General features: G+C 40.8%; 1 protein-coding gene across 2 annotated transcripts; it reads left to right on the top strand.

Annotated features, from left to right (window-relative positions):
• The first annotated feature begins 8,507 nt into the window (after window positions 1-8,507).
• LOC122442125 (olfactory receptor 1J4-like) lies at window positions 8,508-20,804 on the top strand. 2 transcript variants are annotated; one of them, XM_043469477.1, is made up of 2 exons: window positions 8,508-9,004; window positions 19,862-20,804. In XM_043469477.1, the coding sequence occupies exons 1-2, from the start codon at window positions 8,508-8,510 to the stop codon at window positions 20,802-20,804; spliced, it is 1,440 nt and encodes a 479-aa protein (XP_043325412.1). The 2 variants fall into 2 exon arrangements, with proteins under 2 accessions (XP_043325412.1, XP_043325413.1); XM_043469478.1 differs by lacking the exon at window positions 8,508-9,004 and adding an exon at window positions 18,021-18,028.
• Window positions 20,805-22,095: the final 1,291 nt, after the last annotated feature.

Genomic DNA, 22,095 nt, shown 5'->3' with positions numbered 1-22,095 from the left:
AGAGGGGTGGGAGGGGCGTATAAGGGTAGGCAGAGCACGTACACCGCGGAGTGAAGATTCCCGGTGACGTTGGAGACCTGCTGGCATGGGTGGGTCTTTAAACAGCAGACGGGATCAGTCATGGGATCTGACTGATGGTGTGGAACGATCATTCTGCTACTGTGGGGAGAAGGACTGTAGCGGCAAGAATGACTATTTAGTGCAAGGAGACCAGTTAGAAAATTCAGGGACTTCCCTGGTGGTCCAGTGGTTAAGAATGCACCTTGCAATGCAGGGGACAGTGAATTAAACTGCACACGCCTCAGGACAACTGAGCCCTACATGGTGCAATGAAAGATCCCGCATGATGCAGCGAAGATCAGAAGCAGCAATCAACAGATAGATAGATAGATAGATAGATAGGTAAGTATTTTCTCAAAAGAGAAAATTCATATAGGACCCAGCCAGGTCCTATGAGACAGGATGAAGTAGCTGGATTTGGTGATGATTTAGAGAGTTTAAGGACTTGCCCAAGAAACCAGAAGTGGTAGACAGGGATATGGAGTAGATTAAGGCTTTTCACTCCTCCGGCTGCACTCTTAGAGGTACAAGTGGTAAAATTCTCTGAAGTAAACAGGAAAGGATTAAGGTGATTTCTTTTATCAATGGAATCTGTTTAAAAATTATATAGCTTAAAATATGCAAGAAATGGTCTCTTTCTAGAATATTTCTCAAGTGGCAAAAATCCCTGTAATGCCCTGGAAACATTAATGGAAATTGCTTGTTAGTTTTCTTTGCCCTTCTAGAGAAAATTATTATTGTTACAGTTTAGCCAGCAATATTTACTCTTTTACTCTGTATTTATTTAGTCTCAGCATTTTTCTTTACTGATTGTATTCTCTGAAGCTTTTTAGTTGTATTACTTCTAGTACTTTCTAGTTTTTTAAGGTGATCACTGACTTGTTTTCAAACTTTTTTTTTAATTAAATCTTTTAAAGTGAAAAAAAAAAAAAAGAAAAGAAAAGCAGAGTGCCAGTGATACAGATGACTCTGAATTATTCTCAGAAGAGGGAGAATTAAAAAGGCAAAGGCTTCAGGGACCATTTTCAGGACTGTGGATAGATATATAAATAATTTCTGATGTGTTTCCTATGTGACAATGACTTCTATCCATTGCAACATTTACACCATGCATCTTTACCCTGCATTTCCAGATCAGGAAAGCTCAGAGAGGCTAAGGGACCGGATTAAGATCACACAGCTATAAGGGAATAAGTCAGTATTCAAACTAAGATCTCTCTTCAACCAAATCTGGAACTTGGTCCATCATGCAATTCTAACTCCTAAGGCAGGCCTTTATTTTCTCATGGGTACTAGAGAGGGATAAAGTCCCTGATGCTGGTAAATATTGAGGGCAGAAGGAGGAGAGGGCATCAGAGGATGAGATGGCTGGATGGTATCACAGATGCAATGGACATGAACTTAGGCAAACTTAGGGAGATGGTGAGGGACAGGGAGGCCTGGTGTACTGCAGTCCATGGGGTCACAAAGAGTCCGACATGACTGGGTGACTGAACACACACTAGAGATATTTGTTAACTACTTTGTAATCATGTGAAATAAATCCAACCATTAGAATACCTCCACACTGGGTCTGGGGAGCCATGTTTGTAATTTTTCATCTATTCAAATATGTATTGATTGCCTGTATTACACCAGGAATGCCTCTGGGCGTGAGATATTTAAAGTCATTTGAAGCAGGCACAGTCTCTGCACGTACAGTCTGATTGGAGAGACTGACAAGAAACAAATGAACAAGAAAATACCTAGTCAAGACTCTTCTGAGTATGAAAAGGAGAGATACAGGGGTGACACTGAGAACATATAATTAGAGGACCTAATTTAGAAAGGAGTTCAGGGAAAACTTCTTTGAGAAAATCAGGAGTAGAAGAAAGAATAGGAGGGGATGAAAATGTCCCAGCACATGTGATGGTCTGGAGGAGGGAAAGGGACTGGTCGGTAGAAGAAAAGCAGTGTGATTGGAGGGTAGTGAGCAGGCGATGAGCTGCATGTAATACAACCTCTTTGGCCACAGGTGGTTGAACCATGTAATTGGATAAGTCAAACTGACTCAGGAGAATTGTCATTTAAAACTTGGAGTTAGTGATACAGCGACTTGAACCATTAGTCTTGGGCTCTGAAAATATAAGTCCCCATGTGTTCGTGGGTGTGTAAGTCTCTCGGTCTTGTCTGACTTTTTTCAACTCTTTTTACTGTAGCCTGCCAGGCTCCTCTGTCCATGGGATTCTCCAAACAATAATACTGGAGTGGGTTGCCATACCCTCCTCTAGGGGATCTTCCTGACCCAGGGATCAAACCCGCTTCTCCTGCGGTTCCTGCGTTAGCAGGCAGATTCTTTACCACTAGTGCCACCGCAGATAGCAAATGCTCTTGTTGTTGTTGAGTTACTGGACAATGTTCTTGGCAAGCGCCAATTTGTAGTTGACATCACACAACATTGTAAAGTAATTATACTCTCAAGAAATATGTCCATCCATCTGGAATTTTCTAGGCAAGAGTACTGGAGCAGGTTGCCATTTCCTACTCCAGGGGATTTTCCCAACCCAGGGATCAAACACCTGTCTCTTTCATCTCCTGCATTGGCAGGCAGATTATTTACCATGCACCACCTGGGAAGCCCATTACATAGGATTCATCACATAGGACACTGACCAATGGATACAAGTTTGAGCAAACTCCAGGAGAGAGTGAAGGACAGGGAAGCCTGGTGTGCTGCAGTCCATGGGGTCACAAAGAGTCAGACAAGACTTAGGAACTGAGCACATCATTACATTGGAACTGTTGATTTAAATCATTGGCCACTGGCTATTCACTCAACCTCCAGCCCCTCCCCTCCATGGGAGGTCACCTGACAACCAGCACTTCCTACCTTGAGTGGGGTCCAAAATTCACCTCCTTGACATAACAAAAGCACATTTTCCCAGAGCAGCTGCTTTCTGATGTTCCAGTTTATTTTCACTCTTCTGAGTGAGGTGCCAGATGAGGTGGCAGGTGAGCAGTAAAACCCAGACTTGAACTGCAGGGTTTCTGATTCAGCACTTACCCGGCTGATCTCAAGCCAACCTCAGCTATTACTCAGCATGGGGTTCTGTACCCTAACACTTTCTCCTTGGATAGTGGCAAATTCACATCACAGCCCCATTAGGAGACTCAGCCTCTTCTCCTTGTGTAATGGAAATGAAACCCAGTGCTGTCAGCAACTATGGAGTAGATTTCTAGAGTCACAATAAATGGAACTGAGAGGGCCTGGAGGGACTCATGCTGGGAATATTTTCCAGGTTTGGAGACCCCAGTGACCTCATTAGTGGGAATAGAGACTAATGGTCTCTGGATCCCTAAAGAGAGGAGGAGCCCTGCTCTTTCCAGTTGGGATTCCTGTTCTACGTGCATGGTCTTAGAGAGTGTTCCTCTTGTCCGTCACCTGGGGAGGCAATGTTCTGGGCTTGCTCTTGTTGCCCTGTTCTCTTATATCTGTGACTCAGAGGAAGAACTTGGGTGAACTGTCTGGGCATAATCTAGTTCTTCATTTGGACTTGACATGGTCTTAGCCCAAGTATCTTGACAAATATTTCAACCCTTCTGTGTGTTATTTCCTCATCAAGTGCAACTAGGGTGTCTTTTAAGAAACAGAAATTCTTTAGTTTAATGTAGACCAATTTATCAGTTTTGTCTGATTTATTTTGTTCACCAAATTTATTTTATTTGTGAGATTCATCACTGTTTAGTGTGTATTTTATTTATTCTCATTCTGTTTAGAATTCCATTATACAAATATACTACAATTTTTAATTCATTGTAATGTTGATGGTGGCTTCCCTGGTGCTCAGATGGAAAAGAATCTGTCTGTAATGCAAGAGACCTGGTTTTGATCCCTGGGTTGGGAATAATCCCTGCCGAAGGGAATGGCTACCCACTCCAGTATTCTGGCCTGGAGAATTTCATGTACAGAAGAGCCTGGTGGGCTAGAGTCCCTGGGGTCGAAAAGAGTCAGACATAACTGAATGACTAATACACACACACACACACACACACAATGTAGATGGGCATTTAGAATTTTTTTTTCCAGTTTGGGACTATTATGAATAGGGCTGCTGTGACATTCTTATAACTATCTGTTGATATGCATATATATGTAATTCTTTGGGGGCACATACCTAGGTATGGAAATGCTAGGTCACAGGGAATACGTGAAAAGATACCACCCAATGGTAGTCCAGGACTTCCCTGGTGGCTCAGATGGTAAAGCGTCTGCCTACAATGCTGGAGACCCAGGTTCAACCCCTGGGTTAAGAAGATCTCCTGGAGAAGGAAATGGCAAAGAGTCCGACATGATTGAGCGACTTCACTTTCACTTTCAATGGTAGTCCAGAGGGTCCAGAGTATGTACTCCCATTTGTGGCATAAGATGGTTTTAGTTGCTCCATAACCCCAGCAAGATTCAGATTGTTAGTCTTCTAAATTTTAGTCATGCTGATGGGTGTGTGATAGTATCTCATGGTGGTTTTAATTTGTATTTATTTAACATTAAAAATTGAATTTGAACACCTTTTGTTATGTATGTTATTTATTTGGATATCTTCTTAAGTGAAGTAGTCATTCAAATATTTTACTTATTTTTCTATTGCATTTTCTCCTCCTTTTTTTCATTGATATAAAGAATTTTTTATAGTCTGGATCTGATTTTTTGTTGAAGATAGGTAGGTAGCCAGCTATATGGACAGGTGGATAGATAGACAGATAGAATCATCTCCTACTCTGTGAGTTGCCTTTTAATTATCTAAATGATATATTTTGAAGAACAACAGATCATAAATTTAAGGTAGTCAAGTTTGTTGATTTGTTCCTTTATGATTTGTACCTTTTGTGTTTTTAAAAATATGACCAAATATATAAAAATATCCTTGTATGTTATTTCTAAGAAGCTTTTATTTTTTATCTTTCACTTTTAGATCTATAATCTTCTGAAAGTAATTTTTGCCTATGGTATGAATTATAATTCTTTTTCTTCTCTATGGATATTCAACTACCTTAGCACCCTTTGTTGAAAATCCATCTTTTCTTCGTGGCATTTCAGGATCACCTTTGCCACATGTATTAATATATGAATATGTGTATAGCTGTGTGGGCTTCCCTGGTAGCTCAGCTGGTAAAGAATCTGCCTGCAATGCAGGAAACCCTGGTTCAATTCCTGGAGAAGGGATAGGCTACCCACTCCAGTATTCATGGGCTCTCCTGTGGGTTAGACAGTAAAAAAACTGCCAGCAATGCAGGAGACCTAGATTCAATCCCTGGGTTGTGACGTTCCCCTGGAGGAGTGCACAGCAACACCCTCCAATATTCTTGCCTAGGGAATCCCCATGGACAGAAGAGCCTGGTGGGCTACAGTCCATGGGGCCGCAGAGAGTCAGACACAACTGCCTGACTAAGCAGAGCACAGCAGCACATAGCTGTACATTCAGATCTTTGTGTGAGAAATTTATATTTCTTTTGCATAGATCCCTAAGAGTGGAATTGCAGAGCCAAGGGTGTATTTAACTTCAGGAGAAACTGACCAACTATTTCCTAAACAGTTCTTTATTATGCAATACTGCCTGTAATGTTTGAGAGTTCTCACATCTTCACTACCACTAGGAATTGCCATTTATCTGAATTTTGGCCATTCTAATGGGTTTGTTGTGCTATATCATTGTGATTTTCATTTCCATTATTCTAATGACTAATGATGTTTAGTGTCTTTATATATGCTAATTTGCTATATATCTTCCTTTGGTGAGATATCTGTTCAAATTTTTCACATTATTAAAAAAATTATTGGATTGCTTGTCTTTTGTATATGTTCTGGATTCAAGTCTTTATCAGAAATACATTTTGAGAATATTTTCTGAAGCCTGTCTTTCTATTTTGAGTTTCTTTTGTGTTCAGTTCAGTTCAGTTCATTTCAGTCACTCAATCGTGTCCGATTCTTAGTGACCCCATGGACTACAACATGTCAGGCTTCCCTGTCTATTACCAACTCCCGCAGCTTACTCAAACTCATGTCCATTGAGTTGGTGATGCCATCCAACCATTTCATCCTCTGTCGTCCCCTTCTCCTCCCGCCTTTGATCTTTCCCAACATCAGGGTCTTTTCAAATGAGTCAGTTCTTTGCATCAGGTGGCCTAAGTATTGGAGTTTCAGCTTCAGCATCAATCCTTCCCTTCTTTTGTGCTAATATACGATGTTTGTTTTTCTCTTTCTGACTTAGTTCATTCTGTGTGAGTCTGTAGGTCCATCCATGTCTCCTCATATGGAACAGTTTTGTTCCATTTTATGGCTGTGTAATATTCCATTGTATATACGTTCCACATCTTTATCTACCCTTCTCTTGATGGACATTTACTACTATGCATAAAATATATAACTAATGAGAACATAACTGTAGAGCATAAGGAACTCAGTTCAGTTCTCTGTGGTGACCTAAATGGGAAGGAAATCCAAAGACAGAGGGGTATATGTATGCATATGGCTGATTCACTTTCCTGTATAGCAGAAAATAACACAGCATTGTAAAGAAACTATAGTCCAATAAAATTTTTTTCAAAAGAGTTTGTTTTGAAGAACAGATACATTTTGTTATGTATTGAAATGCATAGAAGTACATATACAATTATTATAATAAATTACAATAGGAAAAGAAAACTATAAATTACCATATAAAGTAAACTTCATTAATGGAAATATGTATACCCATGGCTGATTCATGTTGATGTAAGGCAAAAACCATCATAATATTGTAGAGTAATTATCCTCTAATTAAAATAATTTAACTAAAAAAACCATCTTAGAAGGATAAATAAATAATGGATGGGTGAAGTACTTTGACTTTCTCCTTTGTTTTCATGTCTATGTTATTGTATTTGGATTCCCATCATAAAGAAGAATTAATTTTAAAAGCATCAAATCAAAAAGGAATTCCCACTTGGGAGAAAAAATTCCATCTGTATATCCAAGCTATGACCTAACTAGAGGAAACATTAAGCCATAGGGAAGGGGCAGTAAGGAGATCTTTCCATATCTCCTTTGGGCTCGATGTTCTTCCTCAGGACAGTATTTCCTCAGTGTCAACCCTTAGGACCATGTGCCTCAGAATTCCCTGGCCCTAGAGCTCATGAATGAGCATCACTGGAGGTGGAGCTGGGATCTGCATCTTTAACAAGCTCCCAAGGGATTCTGGGGAGTGTTGAAGTTTAGGGACCACTGCCTGGAAGCATCTTTCCTGAAGGGAGTATAAAGAAAACTGAGTAATTAATAGATGTTTAATTCATGTCTTTAGCCAAGAACTTGGTGCCCGGTCCCTGGGGTCCCCTCCTTGGTGGGCAGAGCATAGTCTTCATATTTCCATTTCTGAAACTGTGAATTGAGGAGTCTGCTTATTTTGCCCTGATGCTGGTGAGAGGTTCGGGACCACAGAAGTGGTGGCTAAATCTGGTCTCGGAGTATCCTACTGAGAAGCTGAAGCCATTTTGTCTGATTCTCTGTGACCCCACTGGCTGTAGCCGCCAGGCTTCTCTGTCCATGGAATTCTCCAGGCAAGAATACTGGAGTGGGTTGCCATTCCCTTCTCCAGGGGATCTTCCCAACCCAGGAATCGAACCCGGGTCTCCCCCTTTGCATTGCAGGCAGGTTCTTTACCATCTGAGCCACCAGGGAAGGCCCAGAGAAGCTGAGAAACCAGTCCTTATTCCCTGCAGTTAGATCACTTGAGCATAAAGTTTAGAGTAGAACTTAGTCTCTTTCAACCAAAAGCAAGTGTGTGTGTGTGTATGTGTGTGTGTGTGTGTGTGTGTGCACAGGTGGTCATCACCTCTTTGTGCTCTTGGCTTATGTAATTTCTTATTATTAGTTTCTAAATATGGTGGTGGGGGAGAAGACATGCCATGGTTTATCTCTTTGAAACCTATTTACAACAACACTATTTACTATGGATGTTCAAGGGGTCATGGAAACATGTTGGATCAGGAGGAGACTGGAGATTGAAAAATATGAGTACTAGTAAAAAATACATAACTGCCAGTAATAAGTTTGCTTTGTAAAGCAGTGATGTTGCAAGACTGAGCTCTAAGGCACTCTGAGTTCAATCAACAGATTAGCTTCTTTTTCCTTCAATCTTTATACATAATGGAAACTTTGACCATTTATTTTTGATCCACTTTCCTTTGAGATTTGTTGTTGAAACTTCCTCACTATACTTACTAAAGGATTTTGAAGCCAGATTTCAAAAGTTCAATACGTCACAGCCTGAAGGTCAAACTTTATGACTGTTTTTAAAGGTACAGAAACAAAATAGAAATGAGGTAGATTTTAACTTATCATCCCTCTACTATGCTAGGGACTCATTTCGATCTGCCTGATAGTTAGTTTCTGCTTCTTTCACTGTTCTTTCATCCCCAGCACACAGGAGAGGAGCATGAGGCCTGAGAACCAGAGCAGCATGTCCGAGTTCCTCCTCCTGGGGCTCCCCATCCGGCCAAAGCAGCAGGGCGGGTTCTTCACCCTGTTCCTGGGCATGTATCTGACCACGGTGCTGGGTAATCTGCTCATCATTCTGCTCATCAGGCTAGACCCTCGCCTCCACACCCCCATGTACTTCTTCCTCAGCCACTTGGCCCTCACTGATGTCTCCTTTTCATCTGTCACCGTCCCTAAGATGCTGATAAACATGCACACTCGGGATCAATCCATTCCCTATGCAGGGTGTGTAACACAGATGTATTTTTTCATATTTTTTACTGATCTGGACAATTTCCTGCTCACCTTGATGGCCTATGATAGGTACGTGGCCATCTGTCACCCTCTCCACTACAGCACCATCATGGGACAGGGGCTGTGCACCTTACTAGTAACTGTGTCCTGGATTCTCTCCTGTGCCAATGCCCTGTGTCACACCCTCCTCCTGACCCGGCTGTCCTTTTGTGCTGACCACAGCATCCCCCATTTCTTCTGTGACCTTGGTGCCCTGCTGAAGCTCTCCTGCTCAGACACATCCCTCAATGAGCTGGCCATTTTCACAGCAGTAGTGGCCGTCATCATCCTCCCACTAGTATGCATCCTGATCTCTTATGGACGCATCGGGGTCACCATCCTGAAGGTCCCCTCCACCAAGGGGATCTGCAAAGCATTGTCCACATGTGGCTCCCACCTCTCTGTGGTGTCTCTGTATTATGGAACAATTATTGGGCTGTATATTTTCCCCTCATCCAGCACCTCCAGGGACAAGAGCACCATTGCCTCTGTGATGTACACAGTGGTCACTCCACTGCTGAACCCCTTCATTTATAGCCTAAGGAACAGGGACATGATGGGGGCCCTGGAGAGACTCTTGCACAGGGCAAAAGTCTTGTCTCAATGATGTTTGCTCATCTTATAACAGACATAGAACCCCAGATTCTAGCATGGAATAAATCCTCAGTTAATATTTGGTAACTTAGATTACATCCTATGACAGTTATTGTCTATTCCCTTACAATTCATTAGCATAAATTGTTAATTTTGAGTTGATATTCTTGATTATAAATTTTGTGTATCAGACTGAGAAATTGCATAGCTGGCAGTACTTATGTCTCTCCTCTCATTGCCTGGGAATTTATTAGTCCCCTTAAAAGTATTTTATTTAATTTTGTTTTTTATTTATTTTTAATTGGAGGATAATTGCTTTAGAATGTTGTGTTGGTTTCTGATGTACAGCCACACGAATCAGCTGTAAGTATACATGTATCCCCTCCCTCTTGAGTCTGCCTCCCACCACCCAGCCTTTCCACCCATCTGGGTCATCACAGAGCACTGAGCTGAGTCCCCTGTGTTATGTGGCTGCTTCCCACCAGCTGTCTACATTACACGTGGTAGTGTATATGCGTCAATCCTAATCTCCCAATTTGTGCCACCCTCTCCTTCCCTGGTGTGTCCATATGTCTGTTCTCTGCATCTGTTAGCATCTCTATTCCTGACCTAGAAATAGGTTCATCAGTACTGTTTCCAGATTCCATATATATGCACTAATATATGATTTTTTTTTCTCTTCTGACTCACTTCGTTGTATATGACAATCTGTAGGTCAGTCTACGTCTCGGAAAATGGCACAGTTTGATCCATTTTTTGGATGTGTAATATTCCATTGTATATATGTGCCACATCTTCATACCTCTCACCTTCTCCTCCCCTCTCTGTCCATAAATCTGTTCTCTATGTCTGTTTCTCCACTGCTGCCCTGCAAATAAATTCTTCAGTACCATCTTTCTAGATTCTATATATATGCATTAGCATGTGATATTTATCTTTCTCTTTCTGACTTATTTCACTCTGTATAATAGGCTCTAGGTTCATTCACCTCATTAGAACTGACTCAAATGTGTTTCTTTTTATGGCTGAGTAATATTCCATTGTGTACATGTACCACATCTTCTTTGTCCATTCATCTGTTGATGGACATCTAGGGTGCTTCTATGTTCTAGCTATCGTAAATAGTGCTGTAATGAACACTTGGGGTACACATGTCTTTTTCAACTTTGGTTTCCTCCGGGTATATGTCTAGGAGTGGGATTGCTGGGTCATGTGGTGGTTTTATTCCTAGTTTTTTAAGGATCTCCATACCGTCTTCCACAGTGGCTGTACCAATTCACATTCCCACTAACAGTTATGTGCCACATATTTATCCATTCCTCTGTCATATACATTTACTATCGTTGTCGTTCAGTGGCCTGGTCACGTCTGACTCTTTGTGACCCCATGGACTGCAGCATGTCAGGCCTCCCTGTCCTTCACCATCTCCTGGTGTTTGCCGGAGTTCACGTCCATTGCATCAGTGATGCTATTGAAACATCTTACCCCTGTAGCACTCTTCTCCTTCTGCCTTCAGTCTTTCCCAGCATCAGGATCTTTTCCAGTGAGCTGGCTGTTCACATCAGGTGACCAAAGTATTGGAGCTTCAGCATCAATCCTTCCAATGAGTATTCAGGGTTGATTTCATTTAAGATTGACTGGTTTGATCTCCATGCTGTCCAAGGGACTCTCAGAAGTCTTCTCCAGCACCAGAGTTGGAAAACATCAATTGGTCGGCGCTCTGTCTTCTTTACCATCCAGCTCTCACAACCGTATGTGACTACTGGAAAAACCATAGCCTTGACTATACAGACCTTTGTCGGCAAAGTGATGTCTTTGCTTTTTAAGACGCTAGGTTTGTCATAGCTTTCCTGCCAAGAAGCAATCATCTAATTTCACAGCTGCAGTCACCATCAGCAGTGATTTTAGAGCCCAAGAAGAGGGAAATCTGTCACTGCTTCCACATTTCCCCCTTCTATTTGCCATGAAGTGATGGGGCTGGATGTCATGATCTTAGTTTTTTTTAATATTTAGATTTCATCTGGCTTTTTCACTCTCCTCCTTCACCTTCATCAAGAGGTTCTTTTTTTTTTTTTCATTTTCACTTTCTGCTATTAGAGAGGTATCATCCACCTGTCTGAAACTGTTGATGTTTCTTCTGCCAATCTTGATTCTAGCATGTAACTCATCCAGCCCAGCATTTCTCATGATGTGCTCAGCCCATAAGTTAAATAAACAGGGTGACAATAAGCAACCCTGTCTTACTCCTTTCCTTTCAAACCACCAGACATTTGCTCTCATCTCCCATGCTAGTAAGATTATTGTCAAAATCCTGCTTGCTAGGCTTCAGCATTATGTGAACCAAGAAGTTCCAGATATCCAAGCTGGGTTTAGAAAAAGCAGAGGAACCAGAGATAAAAAATAAAAAAGCAACCAGACTTTTAGTACGATGTACTATAAAGATAACTAACGAGAACTTACTGTATAGCACAGGGAACTCTTCTCACTGCTCTGTGGTGACCTAAATGGAAAGGAAATCCACCACAGAACATTGAGAAGAGTTCCCTGTGCTAAACTGTTATCTTTTAAATATAGTAGTATTATATTAAATTTTTGTATTTTAATACATAGTAGTATTGTGTTAAATACTACTGTATATTAAATAGAATAGCAAGGAGAGATAAGAAAGCCTTCCTAAGTAAACAATGCAAAGAAATAGAGGAAAACAATAGAATGGGAAAGACTAGAGGTCTCTTCAATGGAGAAATGGAGAAATACCAATGGAACATGTCATGCAAAGATGGGCACAATAAAGGACAAAAATGGCATGGACCTAACTGAAGAAGATATTAAGAAGAGATGGCAAGAATACACAGAAGAACTATACAAAAAAATCGGAATAAGCCAGATAACCACGATGGTGTGATCACTCACCTAGAGCCAGATATCTTGGAGTACAAAGTCAAGTGGGCCTTAGGAAGCATCACTACAAACAAAGCTAGTGGAGATGATGGAATTCCAGCTGAGTTATTTCAAATCCTAAAAGATGATGCTGTTAAAGTGCTGAGCTCCACATGCCAGCAAATTTGGAAAACTCAGCAGTGGCCATAGGAATGGAAAAGATCAGTTTTCATTCCAGTTCCAAAGAAGGGCAATGTCAAAGAGTTTTCAAACAACTGCACAGTTGCACTCATTTCACATGCTAGCAAAGTAATTCTCAAAATTCTCCAAGTTAGACTGGTTCAACAGTATGTGAACCAAGAACTTTGAAATATTCAAGCTGGATTTAGAAACGGCAGAGGAACCAGAGAACACATGGCCAACATCCGTTCAATCATAGAAAAAGCAATAGAATTCCAGAAAAATATCTACTTCTGTTTCATTCCCTGGTGGCCCAGAGAGTAAAGCATCTGCCTGCAATGCAGGAGACCCTGGTTTAATTCCTGGGTCGGGAAGATCCCCTGGAAAAGGAAATGGCAACCCACTCCAGTATTCTTGCTTGGAGAATCCCATGGATAGAGGAGCCTGGTAGGCTACAGTCCACAAGGTCGCATAGAGTCATACATGACTGAGTGACTTCACTTTCTTTCCTGCTTCATTGACTACACTAAGGCCTTTGAATGTGTGGATCACAACAAACTTTGGATAATTCTTCAAGAGATGGGAATACCAGACCACCTATCCTGCCTCCTGAGAAACCTGAATGCAGGTCAAGAGGCAACAGTTAGAACTGGACATAGAGCAATGGACAGGCTCCAAATTGGGAAAGGAGTACGTCAAGGTTGTTTATTGTCACCCTGGTTATTTAACTTCTATGCAGAGTGCATCATGCGAAATGCCTGGCTAGATGAAGCACAAGCTGGAATCAACATTGCCAAGAGGAATATCAATAATCTCAGATATGCAGATGACACCACCCTTATGGCAGAAAACCAAGAGGGACTAAAGAGCCTCTTGATGAAGGTGAAAAAGGAAAGTGAAAAAGCTGACTTAAAACTCAACATGCAAAAAACTAAGATCATGGCATCTGGTCCCATCACTACATGGCAAACAGATGGGGAAACAATGGAAACCATGACAGACTTTATTTTCTTGGGCTTGAAAATCACTGCAGGTGGTGATTGCAGCCATGAAATTAAAAGAACCTTACTCCTTGGAAGAAAAGCTATGATGAGCCTAGACAGCATATTAAAAAGCAGAGATGTTACTTTGCCAACAAATGTCCATTCAAAGCTATGGTTTTCCAGTAGTCATACATAGATGTGAGAGTTGGACCATAAAGAAGGCTGAGCGCCAAAGAATTAACGCCTTTAAACTGTGGTGTTGGAGAAGACTCTTGAGAGTGCCTTGGACTGCAAGGAGATTAAACCAGTCAATCCTAAATGAAATCAATCCTGAATAACCCTTGGAAGGACTGATGCTGAAGCTGAAGCTCCAATACTTTGGCCACTTAATATGAAGAGTCGATACACTGGAAAAGACCTTGATGCTGGGAAAGATTGAAGGCAGGAGAACAGGACAACAGAGGACGAGATGGTTGGATGGCATCATCGACTCAGTGGACATGAGTTTGAGCAAGCTCTGGGAGATGGTAAGGGACAGGGAGGCCTAGCATGCTACAGTCCATCGGGTGGCAAAGAGCTGGACATGACTGAGTGACTGAACAACAAAAATGTATACATGTGACTGATTCACTTTCCTCAAGAGCAGAAACTGATACAACATTGCAATTATACTCCAATAAAAATTTTTAAAGAAGAGTTTCTTTAGAAATGCAGATGCATTTTATTATTATGAAGTCAAGATTTTTTTTTTAGAGTTCATGACTTCTATGTCTTATCTAAGGAAATGTTGCCTACACCATAGTTTTATACTTATAGGTTTTACACAATTGCTCTTTTTCAAGTTATGTTTTGCATGTGGTGCAGCCAAGAGTCCGTGTTCTCTTAAGACATATTGATACTGAATCATGCTGACATTGTTTTCTGAAACAATATTCTTGCCACATTAAATTGCCTTGGTGCATTCATAAACTATTAATTGACCTTGTGTGTATTGATTGATTTCAAAGTTATTCACTGTTCTATTGATCTATATTCCTATTCTCATGCCAATATTGTTATTTTCCTTGCTATGGATTATAAAAGTTTTGAAATTAGGTAAAGTAAGTCTGGCAGTTTTTTTCTCATTTTAAATTATCGTGGCTTCCCTTTCACTTCTGTGTAAAATTAAGAAGTATCTTCAAAGAGTAGACTGCTAATGTTTTTGGCTTTGATTGCATTGACTCTGTAGGTCAAATGGAGGAGAGAACCAGCTCTATAATAATGTTGAGTTATCCAGTCTGTGTGCAAGGTATATCTCTATTTGCATCCTCTTTATTCACCATAAATATTTTGTGGTTTCTAATGTACTGGTATTGCAGGTATTTTAATATATTCATCCATATATATTTTTCAGTTTTTATACTGTTATAAACAGTATATTAAACATTTTTAATTCTCAATGCTAAGATATGAAATACCATTGATTTTTGGTTTTTGTTCATCAGCTTTGTAATCCTGCTGCCTTGCAAAATCACTTAGTGCAAACTGATTTGGAGGGAGATTCTTTTTTGTTTTCTTTTCTCTTTTTTTCTGCCTTCTTTTAGATTAGTTTATTTCTTGTTCATTTTATCTCTATTGTTTTCTTATTAGGTGTATGTCTTTTTTAGTATTGGTTTTTTTTTTAGCATCACACAATTTTTATTTTCACATAATCATAATTTTCCACATTTTTTTTTCCTCCTCTTACTAACCCTTTGGATTATTTTCTTTTTCCATTTATTTTTATTAGTTGGAGGCTAATTACTTTACAATATTGTAGTGGTTTTTGCCATACATTGACATGAATCAGCCATGGATTTACATGTGTTCCCCGTCCTGAACCCCCCTCCCACCTCCTTCCTCATTCCATCCCTCTGGGTCATCCCAGTGCACCAGCCCTGAGCACTTGTCTCATGCATCCAACCTGGACTGGCAATCTGTTTCACACTTGATAATATACATGTTTCGATGCTGTTGTCTCAGATCATCCCACCCTCACCTTCTCCCATAGAGTCTAAAAGTCTGTTCTGTACATCTGTGTCTCTTTTTCTGTCTTGCATATAGGGTTATCAGTACCATCTTTCTAAATTCCATATATATGCATTAGTATACTGTATTGGTGTATTAATCTCAAAAATATACAAGCAACTCCTGAAGCTCAATTCCAGAAAAACAAATGACCCAATCAAAAATTGGGCCAAAGATCTAAACAGACATTTCTCCAAAGAAGACATACAGATAACTAACAACCACATGAAAAGGTGCTCAACATCACTCATAATCAGAGAAATGCAAATCAAAACCTCAATGAGGTACCACTGCACGCCAGTCAGGATGGCTGCTATCCAAAAGTCTACAAGCAATAAATGCTGGAGAGGGTGTGGAGAAAAGGGAACCCTCTTACACTGTTGGTGGGAATGCAAACTAGTACAGCCACTATGGAGAACAGTGTGGAGATGTCTTTAAAAACTGGAAATAGAACTGCCATATGACCCAGCAATCCCACTTCTGGGCATACACACTGAGGAAACCAGATCTGAAAGAGACACATGCACCCCAATGTTCATCGCAGCACTGTTTATAATAGCCAGGACATGGAAGCAACCTAGATGCCCATCAGCAGATGAATGGATAAGGAAGCTGTGGTACATATACACCATGGAATATTACTCAGCCATTAAAATGAATTCATTTGAATCAGTTCTAATGAGATGGATGAAACTGGAGCCCATTATACAGAGTGAAGTAAGCCAGAAAGATAAGCATTGGTTTTTATCCCAGTCTTTCTATCGTGTCATTTTGTATGTGTGTGCTGAAAGTGAAACTGAAGTCACTCAGTTGTGTCCAACTCTTTGCAACCCCATGGACTGTAGCCTACCAGTCTCCTCCATCCTTTGGATTCTCTAGGCAAGAATACTGGAGTGGGTTGCCATTTCTTTCTCCAGTAGATCTTCCCAACCCAGGGATCGAACCCAGGTCTCCTGCATTGCAGGCAGACACTTTACCATCTGAGCCACCAGGGAAGCTCATGTGTGTGCTGGTGCTACGCAAAGTGTAATATCTTTACCAACATTATACATAAACGTAAGACTAAACAATATGTAACCAGTCTCCGGAGTGACGTTTAAGTCTGTGGAATGTCCCCAGCTCTAGTCTGTTTGGGAGTAAAGATGCAAATCAAAATATTGGAAACAGTTTGACATTTGATACATGAATAGAATATTGCAATGGCAAATTACTTTACTGTTTATTTATTTCATTTCATAAGCTCTGACTAAAGCAATCCCTTAGGTGAATGAAGACGATTTGGCTTTATTACCTCTCTTTTCACAGAATTCAATTTAACCTTCCATTCTTCATGTTTTTTTCCTGGACATTTTCAAAGTTAGGTTCTTCTCTTTTCAAAGGAGCACAAAGTTCCTCCTGGGCCCCGGGGGAACCATGATAATGGAGCCTGTAAAACTGGATGCTTTGGAGATGTGAAAATAACCTTGATCAGACAACTGACACAGAGAAGATTTCAAGGCTTGGTATAATCTTTAGTAAGGTTTAACTTTATTAAAGAGCTCAAGATTTCCTTTTTCATTTATTTTTATTAGTTGGAGGCTAATTACTTTACAATATTATAGTGGTTTTTGCCATACATTGACATTAATCAGCCATGGATTTACATGTGTTCCCCATCCCGATCCCCCCTCCCACCTCCCTCCCCATCCCATCCCTCTGGGTCTTCCCAGTGCACCAGCCCTGAGCACTTGTCTCATGCATCCAACATGGGCTGGTGATCTGTTTCACCCTTGATAGTATACTTGTTTCAGTGCTATTCTCTCAGAACATCCCACCCTCACCTTCTCCCACAGAGTCCCAAAGTCTGTTCTGTACATCTGTGTCTCTTTTTCTGGTTTGCATATTGGGTGATCGTTACCATCTTTTCAAATTCCATATATATGTGTTAGTATACTGTATTGGTCTTTATCTTTCTGGCTTTCTTCACTCTGTATAATGGGCTCCAGTTTCATCTTTGTGACTCCATGGACTGCAGCATGCCAGGTTTCCCTGTCCTTCACCATCTCCTACAGTTGCTCAAACTCTTCCCTGGTAGCTCAGCTGGTAAAGAATCTGCCTGCAATGCAGGAGACACCAGTTCAATTCCTAGGTCAGGGAGATCCACTGGAGAAGAGATAGGATACCCACTCCAGTATTCCTGGGCTTCCCTGATGGCTCAGATAGTAAAAAATTGTCCTGCAATGCAGGGCACTTGGGTTCAGTACCTGGGTTGGGAAGACCCCCTGGAGAAGGCAATGGCTACCCACTCCAGTGCTCTTGCCTGGAGAATTCCATGGACAGAAGAACCTGGCGGGCTACAGTCCATGGGGTCACAAAGAGTTGGACACGACTGAGCGACTTTCACTTGCTTTCACTTTTCATGTCCATTGAGTTGGTGATGCCATCTAACCATCTAATCCTCTGTCACCCCCTTCACTTTCTCCCCTCAATCTTTCCCAGCATCAGTGTCTTTTGCAATGAGTTGGTTCATCAGAACTATTTGGCAAGAGTGCAGCTAAAATTTTTAACTTTTAAGTAGATTGACATGTTGCTATTATATGTATTCTTTATATTTATATGCATAGAAGTAGATATGCAAATATTATTGCAATATATTCTTATAGGAAAAGAAAGCTATAAAATACCATATAAACTAAATCCCATTTATGTAAATATAAAATTTCTTGAATAAAATCCACTTTAGAGGGATAAATGAATAATGGAAGGGTGAAGTTCTCTGATGTACTTCTTTCAATTCTTATCTATGTTATTGTATTTGGGTTTCCATCATGAAGAAGAATTAATTTTAAAAGCAGAAAATCAAAAGGGAATTTCCACTTGGAAAATAAATCCCTGCTCACATACTAGGTTATGACTTAACTAGGGGAAACATTAAGTTAGTAGAGACGGGTGAAGAGGTCTTTTAAATCTTTTGGGGGGGGTCATACCCACAGGGCATCACCATGATGTTCTTCCTAAGGACAATGTTTCCTCAAAATCTGCCCTTAGGACCATGTGCGTCAGAATTCCTGGCTGCAGAGTTCAAGAATGAGCATCATTGGAGGTGGAGCTGGGATCTGCAACTTTAACAAGCTTCCCAGGGGATTCTACGTGCACATCAAAGTTTAGGAACGAGTGCCCGAGGGCATCTGTCTTGGAGAGAATAAGAAGAAAACTGAGCAATTAATCTATGTTTAATGCATGTCTCTAACCAGGACTTGGGGGTCTGGTCCCTTGGGTCCTCTTCCTGTTGGGCAGACGATAGTGTTCACACTTTATTTCTGAAGCTGTGAATTGAGACAAACTTCATGGCTCATGTATTTTTTCTCTCTGATGGTGGTAAGAGGTTCAGGACCACAGAAGTGGCTACATCTGGTCTCCAGGTGTCCTACAGAGAAACTGAAAAACCAGTCCTTACTCTCAGCAGCCACATCACGTTAGGTTAAAGTTCAGAGCAGAACTGGTTTCCTTTGCCTATAGCAGGTGTGTATTTGTGTGTGTGTGTGTGTGTACACAGGTGGTCAGCTCTTATGCTCGTACCTAAAGACAAGGGGAGAAGACATATCATGGCTTATCTCTTTGACACCTCTCTTTTTATTATGGGTGTGCCTATTTATGTGGTCAGGAGAGTTTGTAGGATCAAGAGAAGATTAGATAATGATAAATAAGAGTATTAGTAAAAAATATATGTGACTGACAGTAATATTTTTACTTTGTAAAGCAGTGATATTGCAAGACTGAGATCTAAGACCCTCTGAGTTCAGTCAAGAGATATGATTCTTTTCTCTTCAATCTTTATACATAATGGAAACTTTGGCAATGTATTTTTGATCCACTTCCTTTTGAGAATTTGTTGAAAGTTCCTCCCTATGCTTTACTTAGGAAAGGATTTTGAAGTCAAATTTCAAAAAATCATTATGTCACAATCTGAAGGTCAAACCATAGGATTGTTCTTAAATGTACAGAAAAAGAATAGAAATTAGGGAGATTTTAACTTACTATCTGTCCCTCTACTAAGATGCTGTGACATTTTCTCTTTGCTGAAAAGATACAGCTGCAAATTATGTCTTAGAGGCGGCCTCTCTCCTAGATGATGGAAAAATACCACTGAGCCAGTTTCTGTTCTGTATCAAACCTCTTCTTGGTTGGTAAATTCCCCATTTTACATGGTAATACCATTCATTTTAGGGTTTTGCAGGGACAGGGCAATGCAGGCAGACACTGACATTAACCAGCAGAAAGGACTCATTATTATCTGCCTCTGTAGGAAAAATGTGCTTCTTTAATATCCTTTCTTTCACAGCAGACAGGAGAGGAGCATGAAGAGGGAAAATCAGAGCAGCATGTCCGAGTTCCTTCTCCTGGGACTCCCCATCCAGCCAAAGCAGCAGGGCGTGTTCTTTGCCCTGTTCCTGGGGGTGTACCTGAACACGGTGCTGGGCAACCTGCTCATCATTCTGCTCATCAGGCTAGACCCTCGCCTCCACACCCCCATGTACTTCTTCCTCAGCCACTTGGCCCTCACTGATGTCTCCTTTTCATCTGTCACCATCCCTAAAATGCTGATAAACATGAAGACTCAGGATCAATCCATCCCCTATGCAGGGTGCATAACACAGATGTATTTCTTCCTCTTTTTTACTGATCTGGACAATTTCCTGCTCACCTCGATGGCCTATGATCGGTACGTGGCCGTCTGTCACCCTCTCCACTATAGCACCATCATGGGACAGGGGCTGTGCACCTTACTAGTAACTGTGTCCTGGATTCTCTCCTGTGCCAATGCCCTGTGTCACACCCTCCTCCTGACCCGGCTGTCCTTTTGTGCTGACCACAGCATCCCCCATTTCTTCTGTGACCTTGGTGCCCTGCTGAAGCTCTCCTGCTCAGACACATCCCTCAATGAGCTGGCCATTTTCACAGCAGGAGTGGCTGTTATCGTCCTCCCATTCATATGCATCCTGATCTCTTATGGATGCATTGGGACCACCATCTTGAAGGTCCCCTCCACCAAGGGGATCTGCAAAGCATTGTCCACATGTGGCTCCCACCTCTCTGTGGTGTCTCTGTATTATGGAACAATTATTGGACTGTATTTTTTCCCCTCATCCAACACTTCCAGGGATAAGAGCACCATTGCCTCTGTGATGTACACAGTGGTCACTCCACTGCTAAACCCCTTCATTTATAGCCTAAGGAACAGGGACATGAAGAAGGCCCTGGAGAGACTCTTGCACAGGGCAAAAGTCTTGTCTCAATGATATTTGCTCATCTTTGTAACAGCCATGAGTGTTCACAAAACCTCAGATCATATATCCCTAGATTTGAGCCCAGCATGGAATAAACACTCAGTAAATGTTTGATAGTTGAAATGCATTCCTTTACAATTATTGTCTATTTCCTAACAGTTCATTAGCATAAATTGTGAATTTTGAGTTTATGTTCTTGAGTTTTGATCTTGTCTATTAGGCTTAGAATTTGCATAACTGTTAGTACTCATGTCTCTCCTCTTATTTCCTGGGAATTTATTTCTTTTCAAAAATGTATTTAATTTTGTATTTACTTTTTATTGGAAAATAATTGCTTTACAGTATTTTGTTGGTTTTTGCTATATAGCAATATGAATCAGCTGTAAGTGTACATATATTCTCTCTCTCCTGACCCTCCCTCCTACCCTCCCCATGTTTGCAGCCCTCAGGTCGTCACAGATACCACACTGAGTTTCCTGTGCTATGGAGCAGTTTCTCATTAGCAATCTAATTCAAACATGGTAGTGTGTGTATGTCAATGGTACTCTCTCAGTTTGCCCCACCCTCTCCTTCTCCTGAGCAAACTCTGAGAAGGACAGGGGAGAATGGTATGCTGCCGTCCATGGGCTTGCAAAGAGTCAGACAAGACTTAGTGACTGAATAACAACAACCCCTCCTCCAACTGTGTCCAGAAATTCATTTTCTATGTCTGCCTCTCTATTCTTGCCTGTCAAGTTGGTTCATCACTAGCATTTTTCTAGATTCCATATATAGACATTAACATAAAATATTTAGTTTTCTCTTTCTGACTTTTTTCACTCTATATGTCAGACCCAGAGACTATGTAGACCCATCCATGTTCTGGCAAATGGCACAGCTTTGTTTCATTTTGTGGCTGTATAGTATTCCATTGTATATACATGCCACATCTTCTTTATCTATTCCTCTGTCAGTGGACATTTACTACTGTGTATGAAACAGGTAACTAATGAGAATCTACTGTATAGCACAGGGACCTCTACTCAAAGCTCTGTTGTGACCTAAATGGGAAGGAAATTTTAAAAAGAGGGGTATACATATGTGTACATATGGCAAATTCATTTTGCTGAGAGCAGAAAATAACAAAACATTGTTAAGCAACTGTAGTCCAATAACTTTTTTTAAAAAAGTTTTTTTTTGAAGAGCAAATGCATTGTATTTTTATGAAATCAAGATTCTATCTTTTCCTTCTAGTGTTCATGACTTTTGTGTCCTATTTAAAAAAATATTGCCTACCCCACATATACCAAGATTTTGTTCAATG

Source organism: Cervus canadensis, chromosome 5 (genome assembly GCF_019320065.1).
Source record: "Cervus canadensis isolate Bull #8, Minnesota chromosome 5, ASM1932006v1, whole genome shotgun sequence".
Lineage (NCBI taxonomy): Eukaryota > Metazoa > Chordata > Mammalia > Artiodactyla > Cervidae > Cervus > Cervus canadensis.
This window is presented reverse-complemented; position numbering and strand designations above follow the sequence as displayed.